Here is a 13,211-nt window from a genome sequence, read left to right as displayed (position 1 = left end):
CACATTCCAGTGGTCTTCAAACGCATATATTTCTGAAGCTTTATTGGCTGATATAATATAGTTGCCATGACTTATGAAATGAACGTGTGTGTGTGTTTGTGTGTGTGTGTGTGTGTGTGTGTGTGCGCGCGCGCGCGCGCGTATATTATATACGTTCATGCTCGACCATGCCGAAATGTAGTAATTATACACCTGGTAGCAGTCCTTTAATGCATGTCATTAAAGTACACCTACTCATTAAAGTACAGGTCTTCAGCCAATCACAAGTCAGCTTTGTACCGTTATATCGATTATTCTCGGATATGCAATGGACAGACAATTAGCGAAAAGTCACGGAGGCTGGAAATCCAATACTGTCGCAGAAGGTTATGTTCTGTTACTATAATAATTAGCGTTAATTGTAAATAATATTCAAATAAATTCAATTTGTCAACTCTTTTTTCAATTCTAAATCAATTTCCAGGTTATATCAGACTAATGTTCATTCTTATTCTGTGCCAAGGTCAATAACATTCGGCCTCGGAAAAAAATCAATACTTTCGCACATCTCACAATTCAGGTCAGTTCGCACATAACCATAAAAAAACCTAATCTTCAATACTTTCAAGTTAGAAACATGGTCGAGCATAAAAAGTCGTATGAAACTTGCCTATAATTGTAATTAAGACTCTCGTATGAAAATTATGAAACTCGCTTGCGCTCGTTTCATAAACAATCATACTTGCGTCTTAATTACCACCATTATAGGCTCGTTGCATAATGTACTATTATGTAAATTTAAACAACAGGATCAAATTTCATCACGTTTTAGCCAATTCAAGGTTTTAATTTTCATTTATTTTAACGATATTAAAATATATGTAATTGAATTCAAAACATCCCTGACGGCTTCAGGATTGTTATTACGTTTTAAAATTTTATGTGAAGGACCTACATATTATGATTAAAGACTGCGCATAGATTTTTAAATTAAGCATTGATCAATAATTTATAAAATTTTAAATGTAATTGATTAATAAGACAACTATTACCATATAGGTAAATCATCATTTTAGCTTGATAATTTTTTATTTAAAAAAAAGTTTAAAAAATGTTAAAATTTTTATTATTATTATTATTATTATTATTATTATTATTATTATTATTATTATTATTATTATTATTATTACAAATAAGAACCATAAGAATCATAATAACAAATAACCAAGAACATAAACGTATCGTGCAATTACAGGGATCCAATGATCCCTTGTCACTTTTTTTTTGTTACTCACCTGCACTTCCGGATGTTTAGCTAGTATTGCACACATAAATGCCATTGTGCTAGCGGTAGTCTCTGTTCCCTACAATGCAAGAGAATTACATTATTCATTTTGGCATAGTGTTGTCTTTAAAGAGGAAGAATTAAAAAAAAATAATAAAGCTTTATTTCTTAAGGTAAATTCCTGCATTTTGAGAATCAAATAAGATACTCGTACATCTCAAAATTCACTTTTTAATTAATAATAAACTACCAATAATGTGAATTTACCATGACTTTTAACTTACAGCAGCAAACATGGTCACCAATTCATCTCCCACATCCTCTAGTGTTAGAATCTTTTCTTCCATTTTGTTAATTAAGGTGTCAAGAACATTGTGATGTTCTGTGTCTGAAAAATAAAATTTCTAGCTTATGAAATACAATAAATCAATCATTATACCACGACAATAGTGATAAAGATAAAATCATTGTATCAAATTCGATTCACAATATGAAACAGTGTAAGATACATATATAGAAATTTATGAGTTATACAAAGAAGTTGAACTTTCTGTCTTCATTAAAGAGACTCCAGCGGGCTGGTCACGTGGTTAGGATGGAGGAAGAAAGGCTCCAAGAAAAGCACTGGAACACACAATTTGGGGGAAGAGGGGTAGAGGAAGACCGAGGAATAGATGGGAGGACGCAGTGCGAGAGGATGCAAGGAGCTTGTTAGGTATAGGAAGTTGGAATACAAGGGCAAGGAACAGAGAGGAATGGAGGCGAAGGATTGAGGAAGCCAGGGTTCAATTTGGACTGTAGCGCCAAGGAAGAAGAAGAAGAAGAAGAAGAAGAAGGAGGAGGAGGAGGATACGCATATAATTGAAAATAATATATGATATAAGCAATTCTATTTATATAGCAAGATCACAAAGAGAATAAACTTATATACAACGGTATAGTGGTGAATAGAAAAATGTACGTCTTTATGCGAATTGAATAAATCTTTATGTTTCATATTTTTATTCCTTCTTGTCATCTTTGGCAGCGTTCTTCATGAGCTTCAGAAAAATTTAGAGGAAATATTTATGCATATATTATTTAGCAACATATTACTACTGTGTTAATATCACGACAATTGACGAAGTTTCTGAACTCGCAGTTAGCGCATTAATAGCCCACTTGACTGCAGAACTTCCCATGAACAATTTAAAATCGATTGTAACTCGTGAAAAAGTATTTTCTAAGTATTAGTCATTTTGGTGAGAAAAGAACTTCATATAGTCGATCGCTGGCGGAGAATCTTAATTATATGATCGATTCAATAGATATGTATCGAGTATAGCTCGGCAGCATCTTACGCTACATAGTTCAGGTCTACTGTTCAGTGAACGTGCGAAAAAAACAAAGCTAGGCGATTGAAAATGAGTGCCCCAATAGAATAAATTGGTAGCGAGTACTTCATTAGGATAGAAGAAAGTGTATTCTGTCAGAAAGAAGGAAACATTTTTCATTTGAAACAATTAAAATGTTTGGAGTCATTGATTGCAATGTATAGGGACTCATAAGGTCCACACTAATAATTTGTTTTATTTCAAGTTTGTGCTAATATTTATATTTTTTTCATTTGTTAATTCGAAACTTTAAGTAGATCTAAACTATCTAGATGAGCTTCACTCATTCTAAATACTAGGAGTAGACCAGCGTTTTCAAACTACGGTCCGCGGACAACTTGTGGTTCTCGAGGTCTGCCTTTGTGGTCCTTCAAAAAAGATAGAAGAAAAAATCAAAGTCGAACGAATTGTGTATCACACTGTAGCTTAAAATCTCAGAGTTTGGAAATGACACATGGCAATCGAATTTCACTTTTTCTCCCAGTACACATTTTATTAAATTTATTATCCTACCCGTCTATCGACTTCCCACTCTCCTCTCAGCAACAAAAGAGGGATTTAAAGCACTATGAACGTGGTGTTTCTCGACATCTTTTCCCTGCACATCTGGTGCCGCGCCTGTAACCCAGCCAGGGACCACCCGAAGTCATAACAGAGGACCAAAGTACCAAATCTTATTTCAGTTTTAAAATATAAGTATACTGGTATTGAAATATGCTACGAAAATAATAAGTTTGCTTTCGAAGGGAACAAGAGTAAAGTGGTCCGCAGAACTGTTCTGACTTTAAAAAGTGGTTCTCACTTCAAAAAAGTTTGAGAAACGCTGGAGTAGACAATTCCGGGCACCAGGCAACTGTGGCGATTAAAAATTGTTATGTGTCGTCTGAGTTTTTTAATGAGTTAAAAATATTTTATGACTTCCATTTATTTCATGTCATTACGACTAATACATAATGCGAACAAAAGTGGTTATAGGAAGATATACTAATATGTTTTTTTAAAAATTAATGTTGTTACAATTACAGCACATCTCAATATACATAGATTCTAAGTGACTGAGAGCATGTGTTTGCATTGCATAGATATTTAATATTGTTTAATATAGTATTTCAGTAAATGTATCTTTATCTTAATTCAATGGGTTTCTCATTGCATGTGTGGACGAAATGTTGTAGCTACTGAAAATAAAGGGGCTAGCTCCTGAATTTTTCTTTTTTTTTTTTTAGTTTTGTCTATCACTTATAAAAATGATATTTTATTGCGTATGAGTCGCCTACAATCAAACTTCACTCTATCAAACAAACTGATTTTTCAAGAAAAATGAAAATCTAATTCCATCTTGTCTGTATTATTATTATTATTATTATTATTATTATTATTATTATTATTATTATTATTATTATTATTATATCTCCAATGCGGGTAGCCCTGTTTTACATATGTATGCTAGGGCTATAATTTTACACAAAAAATAAGCATAAAGACAAATGGAAAAGAAAAAATAAATTAGCCTACACAATGTAAACAAAACATAAACAATCCGTAATTTAGATATTGCGAATGCAAAGCAAACATCAGGCATCAATTTGAGACATACAGAAAACAGTTACATCACACATACGTAATACTTCTTAAAAGCCGTTCTCAATAACGCAAATATGCAGCTTTCCGTACTATACATCATAAATTAATACACAATAGTCACACAAACACAATCAAACTATAATTAAGACATTGCGACGACATCAAGCATCCCATAACTATGACTCACATACATAACAAATCAAGCATCCGCTACAACACATACACTTCAACATAGTAACCACACCTTTAAAAGTTACAAATTTAGCTCCAAGAAGAATAAATAGGACAGTATTTAGTAACAGTGTCTTGTCTGAATGTTTTTGGAAGAAACAAGTACATTCAATGTAAGCTTAAAAAATTAAATTAAAGTGAAAAAATATTATTACTATTATTATGGTCATTATTATTATTATTATTATTATTATTATTATTATATGGTACGTGCCAGGCGAGTGTACCTCTGCTTTAATTAAGAGAAAAAATGTAATAATTCATTATAAAAATCAAAGTGAATTCTTTAATAATGTTAAATTAAAATTGTTATAAATATGCCTTGCACTTCGACATATAACATATTTTTTTAAATACATATTAATTACCCTATGAAAATTACATTTGAAACACTAAGGAAGATCCAATATAGCATCTTGGAACTGAATGCCTGAATGAAATAAGGGCACAACTCTTTCCAGTAAAATTTCAAATCCTTGACATTATACTATTTTCTCTTTATAAATATGTTAATGGTACATTATTTCTTTGCATCGTATTGCGATACAAACTTCCAGTCATTTTTAAAAATAACGCTTAAATACATTGTAATAGTTGAGCAACACTGTACTAATGTCACTGTATAGCATAGGCCATTCGTTATCTCGTGCATGCGTGCGCCGTAGCTTACAGCAAGAACCTTATGGTAGGGGTGAGTGAGCTAACTAGCTGCAAGCGTAGTGAGAATGGGAAGCTTCCGAGTCCAATTTATTCTTGCCTGATGCGCAAGTAGATTTCACTAGATAGCTAATGGTCTGAAGTTATACATTTTAAATGACAATATACTCAACTGATATTCTTTAGAAGCAACCAAAAACATGGCCGAGAATGAGAGGCTCTGATTGGTCGATTGCAACCATGGAGACACTCTGCACTTCCTCCAACGAAAGAAGTGCAGTATGACTCCAAAGGGTGACTTCACTACTGAAGTTAAACCTGATAAAGTGTAATTCGCTTCCAAACGAGCTGTTTATCGTATTCTCTGATAAATTCTGCACTGAAAAATATCTAAACCTTATTTTTCATAATTTGGAGAAAGTTCAATTTGTTTCTAGGCGACTCATATTATGAACTGCCTTTAAAAATACGTTGCTATTGTTGTTATTAAATCAAAGTGATATTTTGTACGTGAGTATTATTCCTGTTTTTCATCGACTTAGCTTATACACACATGCACACGAATAAACGAGTTTAAACACACAGGGGAGCGGGGAGATCGCTGAACTGCATCGTGATCTGTTGATTCGAAATTTGTTCTACGTACCAAGCAAATCTAGTATGATCGATGTACGCCTAACTTGTATTCAATGTAACAAAACGCAGGACTCTAGTCAGCTCCTACCATGGTTGGCCTTCCCCTGCTGACGACAATCTCATCCGCTGTATGTACAGAGCATTATATGAAAGACTTGAGCTGTCTATACCCTCAGCCGTTATTATTAGTATTATTATTATTATTATTATTATTATTATTATTATTACTATTACTATTATTGCTGCTGCTGCTGTAGCAGTTACTTTTTCTTGTGCCTTATCCAAATACACAAGACGTCAATTAAATTATCTTTGCGTTTTTTTGTTACTTGCTTCTGAAAACAATTTTTGTACATCTTTATTACACAACTTTTAACACTGTATCACTTCGGAATATGTATGGTAAGATTTTCCTGTGTTCAATTTCAACGTACCTCGTTTACATGTTTCGACCTATTTATGGGTCATCTTCAGAACTGGTCGTTGTTGGTCTTGGCGCCACTTGTTCTGTTTCCTGTGAGGGTGTGTTCCTGTGGTATAGTGTAGAGTCAAAGAGTGTGTGTTTTGAAACTAAACACACTAGAACAATATGAAATATACACACACACAAAAACACATCCCAACGAAATTCTCAACACATAGGCTAACTCAACTTCAAAACACACACACTCTTTGACTCTACACTATACTACAGGAACACATCCTCACAGGAAACAGAACAAGTGGCGCCAAGTTCAACAACGACCAGTTCTGCAGATGACCCATAAATACGAGTAGATAGAAACATGTAAACGAGGTACGTTTAAATTTAACACAGGAAAGTCTTACCATACATATTCCGAACAATTTTTCTATTTACAGAACTTTCTCTTCAGACAGTAACTGCTGACTAAACGACAACTCCGCAAAATTTTGTAACTTTCCGAAGCTCTCTGGATGTCTTCCGATTCATCGTGCATTCTGACTTATTTTTCCTGTTGACGACACTTACTACTGCAGATTTAGGTATTGTGGAATTCTGTTACTTACTGAAGCAAACAAGAGTCTATTGTCTCACCTTCTGTCCTAATTTCTTTCCTCGTTCTGATAATCTCAGGAATTATGATTTTCAGCTTGTCCTTCCCTCTCTCTGCAGCTCTTCCCATTGGGGTCAAACGAAACAAGGCCTCTATGTCAAACCAAGGTCTTCGAACTCTGTACATTAACACATCCTGTGCACTGCAAAGAAATGAAAATAATCACAATATACATGACATTGTTTGTGGAACTAGGAAGGTAATTTAATGATCAGGGTAACGGATTTGGAGCACTATAAAGTAGTGATGAATCATTGCATATATAGCCAAAGGTGTAATGAACTGGAACTAACTAGGAGTACAGTTCAGTCGATGAAAATTACACATGACTTGTTGCAAAATTAATTCAGGACCAGCACAATACTTATTCCGTCAGAGTATAAACCAGGCATGTCAATTGATGCCCACACGAGCAAGCGCTCACTTTAGAGCCCAGGAGAGCCTGAGCGCTTTACAGCGGAAAGGAAAGAGACACACGAAAGAGGTGGTATATGCCGCTTGGTCGAGCTATATTCAGGAATGGCCAGCACTGATTCAATAGATAAACGGAAGAGAATTTATTAAAACTGTATCCATGTTAATTTGTAGAGTTGCCTGAGAAGTATAAGTGCATTATAAGAATGTAAGTTTTAATTTTAATGCTTATTATTCACAAGTTTGGTTTTTTTATTCAAAAGAAATATTTTCTCAACTTTTCGTATAGAAAAGTGAAATTTTCAGGTATAGGCCTATTTATTTAGTAGCCTTACAGAATGTTTTGTAAATATAATATACCGTATATACGTATTACTGAAGATAGTGTATGAAAATTTCGAAAATATTAGCATGGAAATTGTTTGTAAGGAAATGAATTAACAAAGCAACTACTGTTACATCATAAGCAAAAGATACGTGCCCATGTGTTGTAAAAATGTCAGCTCTATAGCTTCAGCAGATTTCGAGAAAATAATTTAATATTTTGATGACAGAAAGTTGCTCACAAATATCACCTTAAAAGCATAATGCGATGAGAGTTTTGTTATGTAATATTGGTTACACTTAAAACAGATACAGTACCTAGGTAACTTTGCTTTGTACTGTAATATTGTTTTGATTAGTTTATTGATTACTTTTGTAAGGATAAAGATACCATCAATATAAATTCCAACTTATCATGTCATACTCAATCTCTTTCTTTGGAATATCACTTTCTTTATGAATGATGTGTTTCATCCACTTAATACAGTATAATATTATACTACTATGGAATTTAAGTGAATATTCCTTCTTAACTCTCTATTATGTTATTAAGATTTAAAACACAAGTGCAATATTAAGAAATCAGTGTTAGTACTTTTGTTTCACAGACAATATAGATAATATTAAACAGAAAGAAGCCATATAAAAATAACGACATAAAATTTCACGTTCCGTTTGAAGTTTGTGCACCACTGTTTTTTAAATCCAACAGGTTGCTTATTCATATACACAACCCTTCCTCTTTCTATACTTAGCGCTTGCTGCCCGCGCACGACGTCAAGGTCAGAAAAATGCGATTGCTTTGACATCACTGGTGTAAACAAAAAACTAAACAGTGTATTGTGTCAGTCAACAGTTCGTGGACATTTCTTGCAGAGATACGCTGCAAAAATAAAACAAGTACAAGCTGTACAAAATTAAGAAAATAATGTATTTTATAATTTGATCTGTGTTGGTTATTGAAATTTTGTAAACGTTATGTGCTAGGTTCTAGGAGTTTCATTGTAAAATGACATGTAAGTACTATTAAACACAAACGTGCTTATGATGATGAATTTAATTCTGAAACTCGAGTTACACTGCCTCGGCTACCACGCGACCCGCCAATTCGTGCCTTAAATTCCCCCCACATGCTTATCGCTAGATGACGTCACTCGCTTCAACTCAAAGTTATAGTAGATACATTGATCCTTCGTCTGGCGATCTCTGTTAAATTCATTGGAATTTGTCATGTAGCTTGGAAATTATAAGTGTGACAAAACTGGTCTGAAAATGTATCGGTCGACTTTCTGGGATGGCATCTTTGTACTGAACCGAACTTATAGACGAATTCACACCAAAATAGTGGACATAGCACACTTACAGTGAAATTGCAAATGTGTTATCGAACACATATACCAATGACGTTATTGAAGATGTAGATTTAAATGATTTGGCAAATTTCAAATATGATCCAACTATGTCTGACGACGTGGAACGCAGTTTTCCCATGTATACGCCTAAGTTTTTTTTTTCTCCCATGTAACAGTATATCGTTCTCAAAGGACAATTTGAAAGTTATATTCTGTGTGCTATAACAGATCACAGGTTCATGTTTTTAATGTTTAAAGTGTAATATTTTAATAATTACGATGTCGAAAAGTGGGGCTTATATGAATATACTAATTAATTAATTAATTAATTCATTCATTCATTCATTCATTCATTCATTCATTCATTCATTCATTTAAGAGTATCAGTAAAAATTTACGTAAATTTTAGGAAAACCACAAAATCTATACTGGGAGGTTCAAGAATAAAGTAAAGTGATATTATGAAAAGAATTTTCAATGTATTAATATATACGTGGTGTGTCTAAAAAGTTCGGTGAATGGTGTCATATCTGAACGGCAACTTGGCGCATGAGCTTGCGCATGCGCATGGCTCTTCAGAGACTTGGGGAGAATTGATACACAGCATGTAATGCATGTGACTGGCAGAGTAAACAGGCTGCGACCAGTTGAACGTAGTCAGTGTGAGAGGAAGTGTCACAGCGCAATGGAGCAACGTGTAAACATCAAGTTCGGCTACAAATTGGGGAAGACTGCAAAGGAGACACAAGGAATGTTGGTGCAGGTGTACGGGAGGGAAGCCGTGAGCAGAAAATGTGTTTACGAATGGTTTAAACGCTTCCGTGAAGGGAAGGAAACAATTGAGGATGAGCCACGTTCAGGTCGGCCATCGACAAGCAGAACCCCAGAAATGATCGAGAAAGTGCGACAAATGCTGGCACAAGATCGGCGACTGACTCTAAGATTCATTGCAGAGGAATTGGACATTAGCAAGGACACGGTGAACACCATCGTCCGCGATGATTTGGGTAAGCGGAAGATTTGCTTCCAATTTGTGCCGCACAAGCTCACAGATGAGCAGAAAGCAAAACGGATGGAAACTTCTGATGATTTCATTTCCATGTGTGACCAGGATCCATTGCTTCTGAAAACCATCGTCACTGGAGATGAGACCTGGTGCTACCAGTTCGATCCGGAATCAAAACGGCAATCGATGTCATGGCATTCACCGACTTCCCCGCGACCCCCCCCCCAAAAAAAAAGCCGTCTGCAAAAATCCAAGGTGAAAACACTGTTGATCGCCTTCTTCGACAACAACGGCATGATCCACAAGGAATTTGTTCCTGCAAGTCAAAGCATTAATGCTGCAATTTACCAGTCCGTTTTGAACCGATTGCTACAGCGTATCCGGCGGGTTCGGCCAGAGTTGCACAGGACTGGAAAATGGATGCTGCTCCATGACAATGCCCCTGCACACTGTGCGATCCGTGTGCGCCAATTCCTGGCTCAGAAGATGGTAACTGTTCTTGAACACCCTCCGTACTCCCCTGATCTGGTTCCTGCGGACTTCTTCCTGTTTCCCCGCTTGAAGGCGGCCAGATCAGGGGAGTACGGAGGGTGTTCAAGAACAGTTACCATCTTCTGAGCCAGGAATTGGCGCACACGGATCGCACAGTGTGCAGGGGCATTGTCATGGAGCAGCATCCATTTTCCAGTCCTGTGCAACTCTGGCCGAACCCGCCGGACACGCTGCAGCAATCGGTTCAAAGCGGACTGGTAAATTGCAGCATTAATGCTTTGACCTGCAGGAACGAATTCCTTGTGGATCATGCCGTTGTTGTCGAAGAAGGCGATCAACAGTGTTTTCACCTTGGATTTTTGCAGACGGCTTTTTTTTTGGGGGGGGGGTCGCGGGGAAGTCGGTGAATGCCATGACATCGATTGCCGTTTTGATTCCGAATCGAACTGGTAGCACCAGGTCTCATCTTCCGTGACGATAGTTTTCAGAAGCAATGGGTCCTGGTCACACATGGAAATGAAATCACCAGAAGTTTCCATCCGTTTTGCTTTCTGCTCGTCTGTGAGCTTGTGCGGCACAAATCGGAAGCAGATCTTCCGCTTACCCAAATCATCGCGGACGATGGTGTGCACCGTGTCCTTGCTAATGTCCAATTCCTCCGCAATGAATCTTAGAGTCAGTCGCCGATCTTGTGCCAGCATTTGTCGCACTTTCTCGATCATTTCTGGGGTTCTGCTTGTCGATGGCCGACCTGAACGTGGCTCATCCTCAATTGTTCCCTTCCCTTCACGGAAGCGTTTAAACCATTCGTAAACACATTTTCTGCTCACGGCTTCCCTCCCGTACACCTGCACCAACATTCCTTGTGTCTCCGTTGCAGTCTTCCCCCATTTGTAGCAGAAATTGATGTTTACACGTTGCTCCATTGCGCTGTGACACTTCCTCTCACACTGACTACGTTCAACTGGTCGCAGCCTGTTTACTCTGCCAGTCACATGCATTGCATGCTGTGTATCAATTCTCCTCAAGTCTCTGAAGAGCCATGCGCATGCGCAAGCACATGCGCCAAGTTGCCGTTCAGATATGACACCATTCACCGAACTTTTTAGACACACCACGTATATATTTTTTTTATTTAGAATTTTCTTAATTTTCACATGACGAAAATTACTGACTGATGCCCTTTCAGAATAAATCAATGTATTCATTTTCATTTAGTACAAAATGAAATGTATAGGCCTGTTATGCATATCGACCAAGATATTTCTTTAAAATATGTGAAATATGAAATATGAAAATCCTGAAATCCCATAAGGCCAATGGCCACTTACAGGAGTGTAGGATGAGCTGAAAGTCTACTACACTTAGGGAGCCAGTCCAAGAGAGTTTACACTATACTTACAAACTAAACAAATAAACAAACTATATAAGCTAAACACGTAAAACTATATAGACTAAACACATAAATTATACCAACTAAACACCCACAAAAACTATGCAAACTGAACACACAAATTAGTCTGCACACACAACTATCCATACTAAACAAACAACAAATTTTACAATTATACAGTCTTAACTCACACATAAACTAAACACCCAAAAACCTATACAAATTGAATACATAAATTATAGTGTTAACGCAGAAGAGCTATGCAAACTGTACACATAAATTATAGTCTAAACCAGCGGTGGCGAAAATGTAATCGTGCGCGGAGCCACTCTGTAACCTGCAACGTGCATAGCACCTAAGGAGGGAGGCGGACACCCGAAGGGGAAGTGAAGCAACTGTCTGACTTATTAACGGATTTTCATTTTCCTTACGTCAAGCACTTAAATATAATTTTATACAATACAAGGCTAAAAACTAATATTTAGTAAGTGTAACGAAGAAAGAAATGAACAATAAATGAACAATATCGCAACCTAAAATTAACTGTCTTCAGAATGTCTCTGCGACAAAGTTTCAAAATCAGGAATTATGTCACTTACTGCCAGTCGTAGTTGATCACGAAGATATTTGTCTGTCAGTCGTGATCTAAATTTGGTTTTTACTATTTTAATTGTTGAAAATAATTTTTCACAAACGTAAGTTGTAGCGAACATGGCTTCAACAGAGCAAGCGAAAGAACGAAGCTTCGGATATTTATTTTTTGGAAAAGATTTGAAAGTTCAACATTTGTCAAGTCCTTACATCTAGCTTTCATTTGACATCACATAGTAAATCAGTGAGTTCAAATTGAAGAGCTAACCGCATTATTCGTACATCTGCTGAAAAAAGATCGACGTACAGAGATGATGATGATGATGATGATGATGATGATAACAACAACAATAACACTTAATCTTTTAATGTTTCATCAGTAACATGTAGTATAATGCCGTTTTATGTTATACAACCGTTTTTCTCGTAATACTTGTGAACAAATCATACATTTAATATTATCATCATATTGAAGCAAAAAAATGCGTCCTCCCATCCTACTTGGAACTTTCGTACATGGTTTCGAGAGAGACATATGCCACTCGCAGGTCAGAGACAAATACAAATGGAACGGAGTTTGACTCCAGTGAGTGAGAGGGTGGGGGTTAGCGAAGATTAGAAGCAAGCGAAATGCACAGCTATCACTGCGAGCCTCAATGCACTCGCGAGTCACGTTCTCGCCACGGCTGGTCTAAACACAGAAACTATCTAATCTAAACACACAAAAACCTTATAATTAAACACAAAAATTATACTAAATAAATACATGAACTTTACCAACCAAACACGCACTCAAACTATCCAAACTAGCACACACA

General features: G+C 36.3%; 2 protein-coding genes across 3 annotated transcripts in view; one reads left to right on the top strand and one right to left on the bottom strand.

Moving 5' to 3' along the window:
* The window catches only part of LOC138711803 (uncharacterized), a 342,343-nt gene that overhangs the window by 67,075 nt on the left and 262,057 nt on the right, over window positions 1–13,211 (top strand). The gene's annotated exons all lie outside the window — the stretch shown is intronic.
* Window positions 1–13,211, bottom strand: part of LOC138711798 (cytochrome P450 4C1-like) — a 391,497-nt gene that overhangs the window by 309,610 nt on the left and 68,676 nt on the right. For both annotated transcript variants that reach the window (XR_011335460.1, XM_069843031.1), the window contains exons 7-9: window positions 6,803–6,963; window positions 1,549–1,652; window positions 1,275–1,343 (exon numbers count right to left, since the gene is read on the bottom strand). Coding sequence is in view for 1 of the 2 variants with exons in the window: in XM_069843031.1 (XP_069699132.1) it covers window positions 1,275–1,343; window positions 1,549–1,652; window positions 6,803–6,963 (334 nt within the window). In the remaining variant the exon portion in view is untranslated. The remainder of the gene's footprint in view (window positions 1–1,274; window positions 1,344–1,548; window positions 1,653–6,802; window positions 6,964–13,211) is intronic.

This window comes from Periplaneta americana, chromosome 13 (assembly GCF_040183065.1).
Source record: "Periplaneta americana isolate PAMFEO1 chromosome 13, P.americana_PAMFEO1_priV1, whole genome shotgun sequence".
NCBI lineage: Eukaryota > Metazoa > Arthropoda > Insecta > Blattodea > Blattidae > Periplaneta > Periplaneta americana.
The sequence above is the reverse complement of the archived record's forward strand: the minus strand, read 5'-3'. Positions and strand labels throughout refer to the sequence as shown.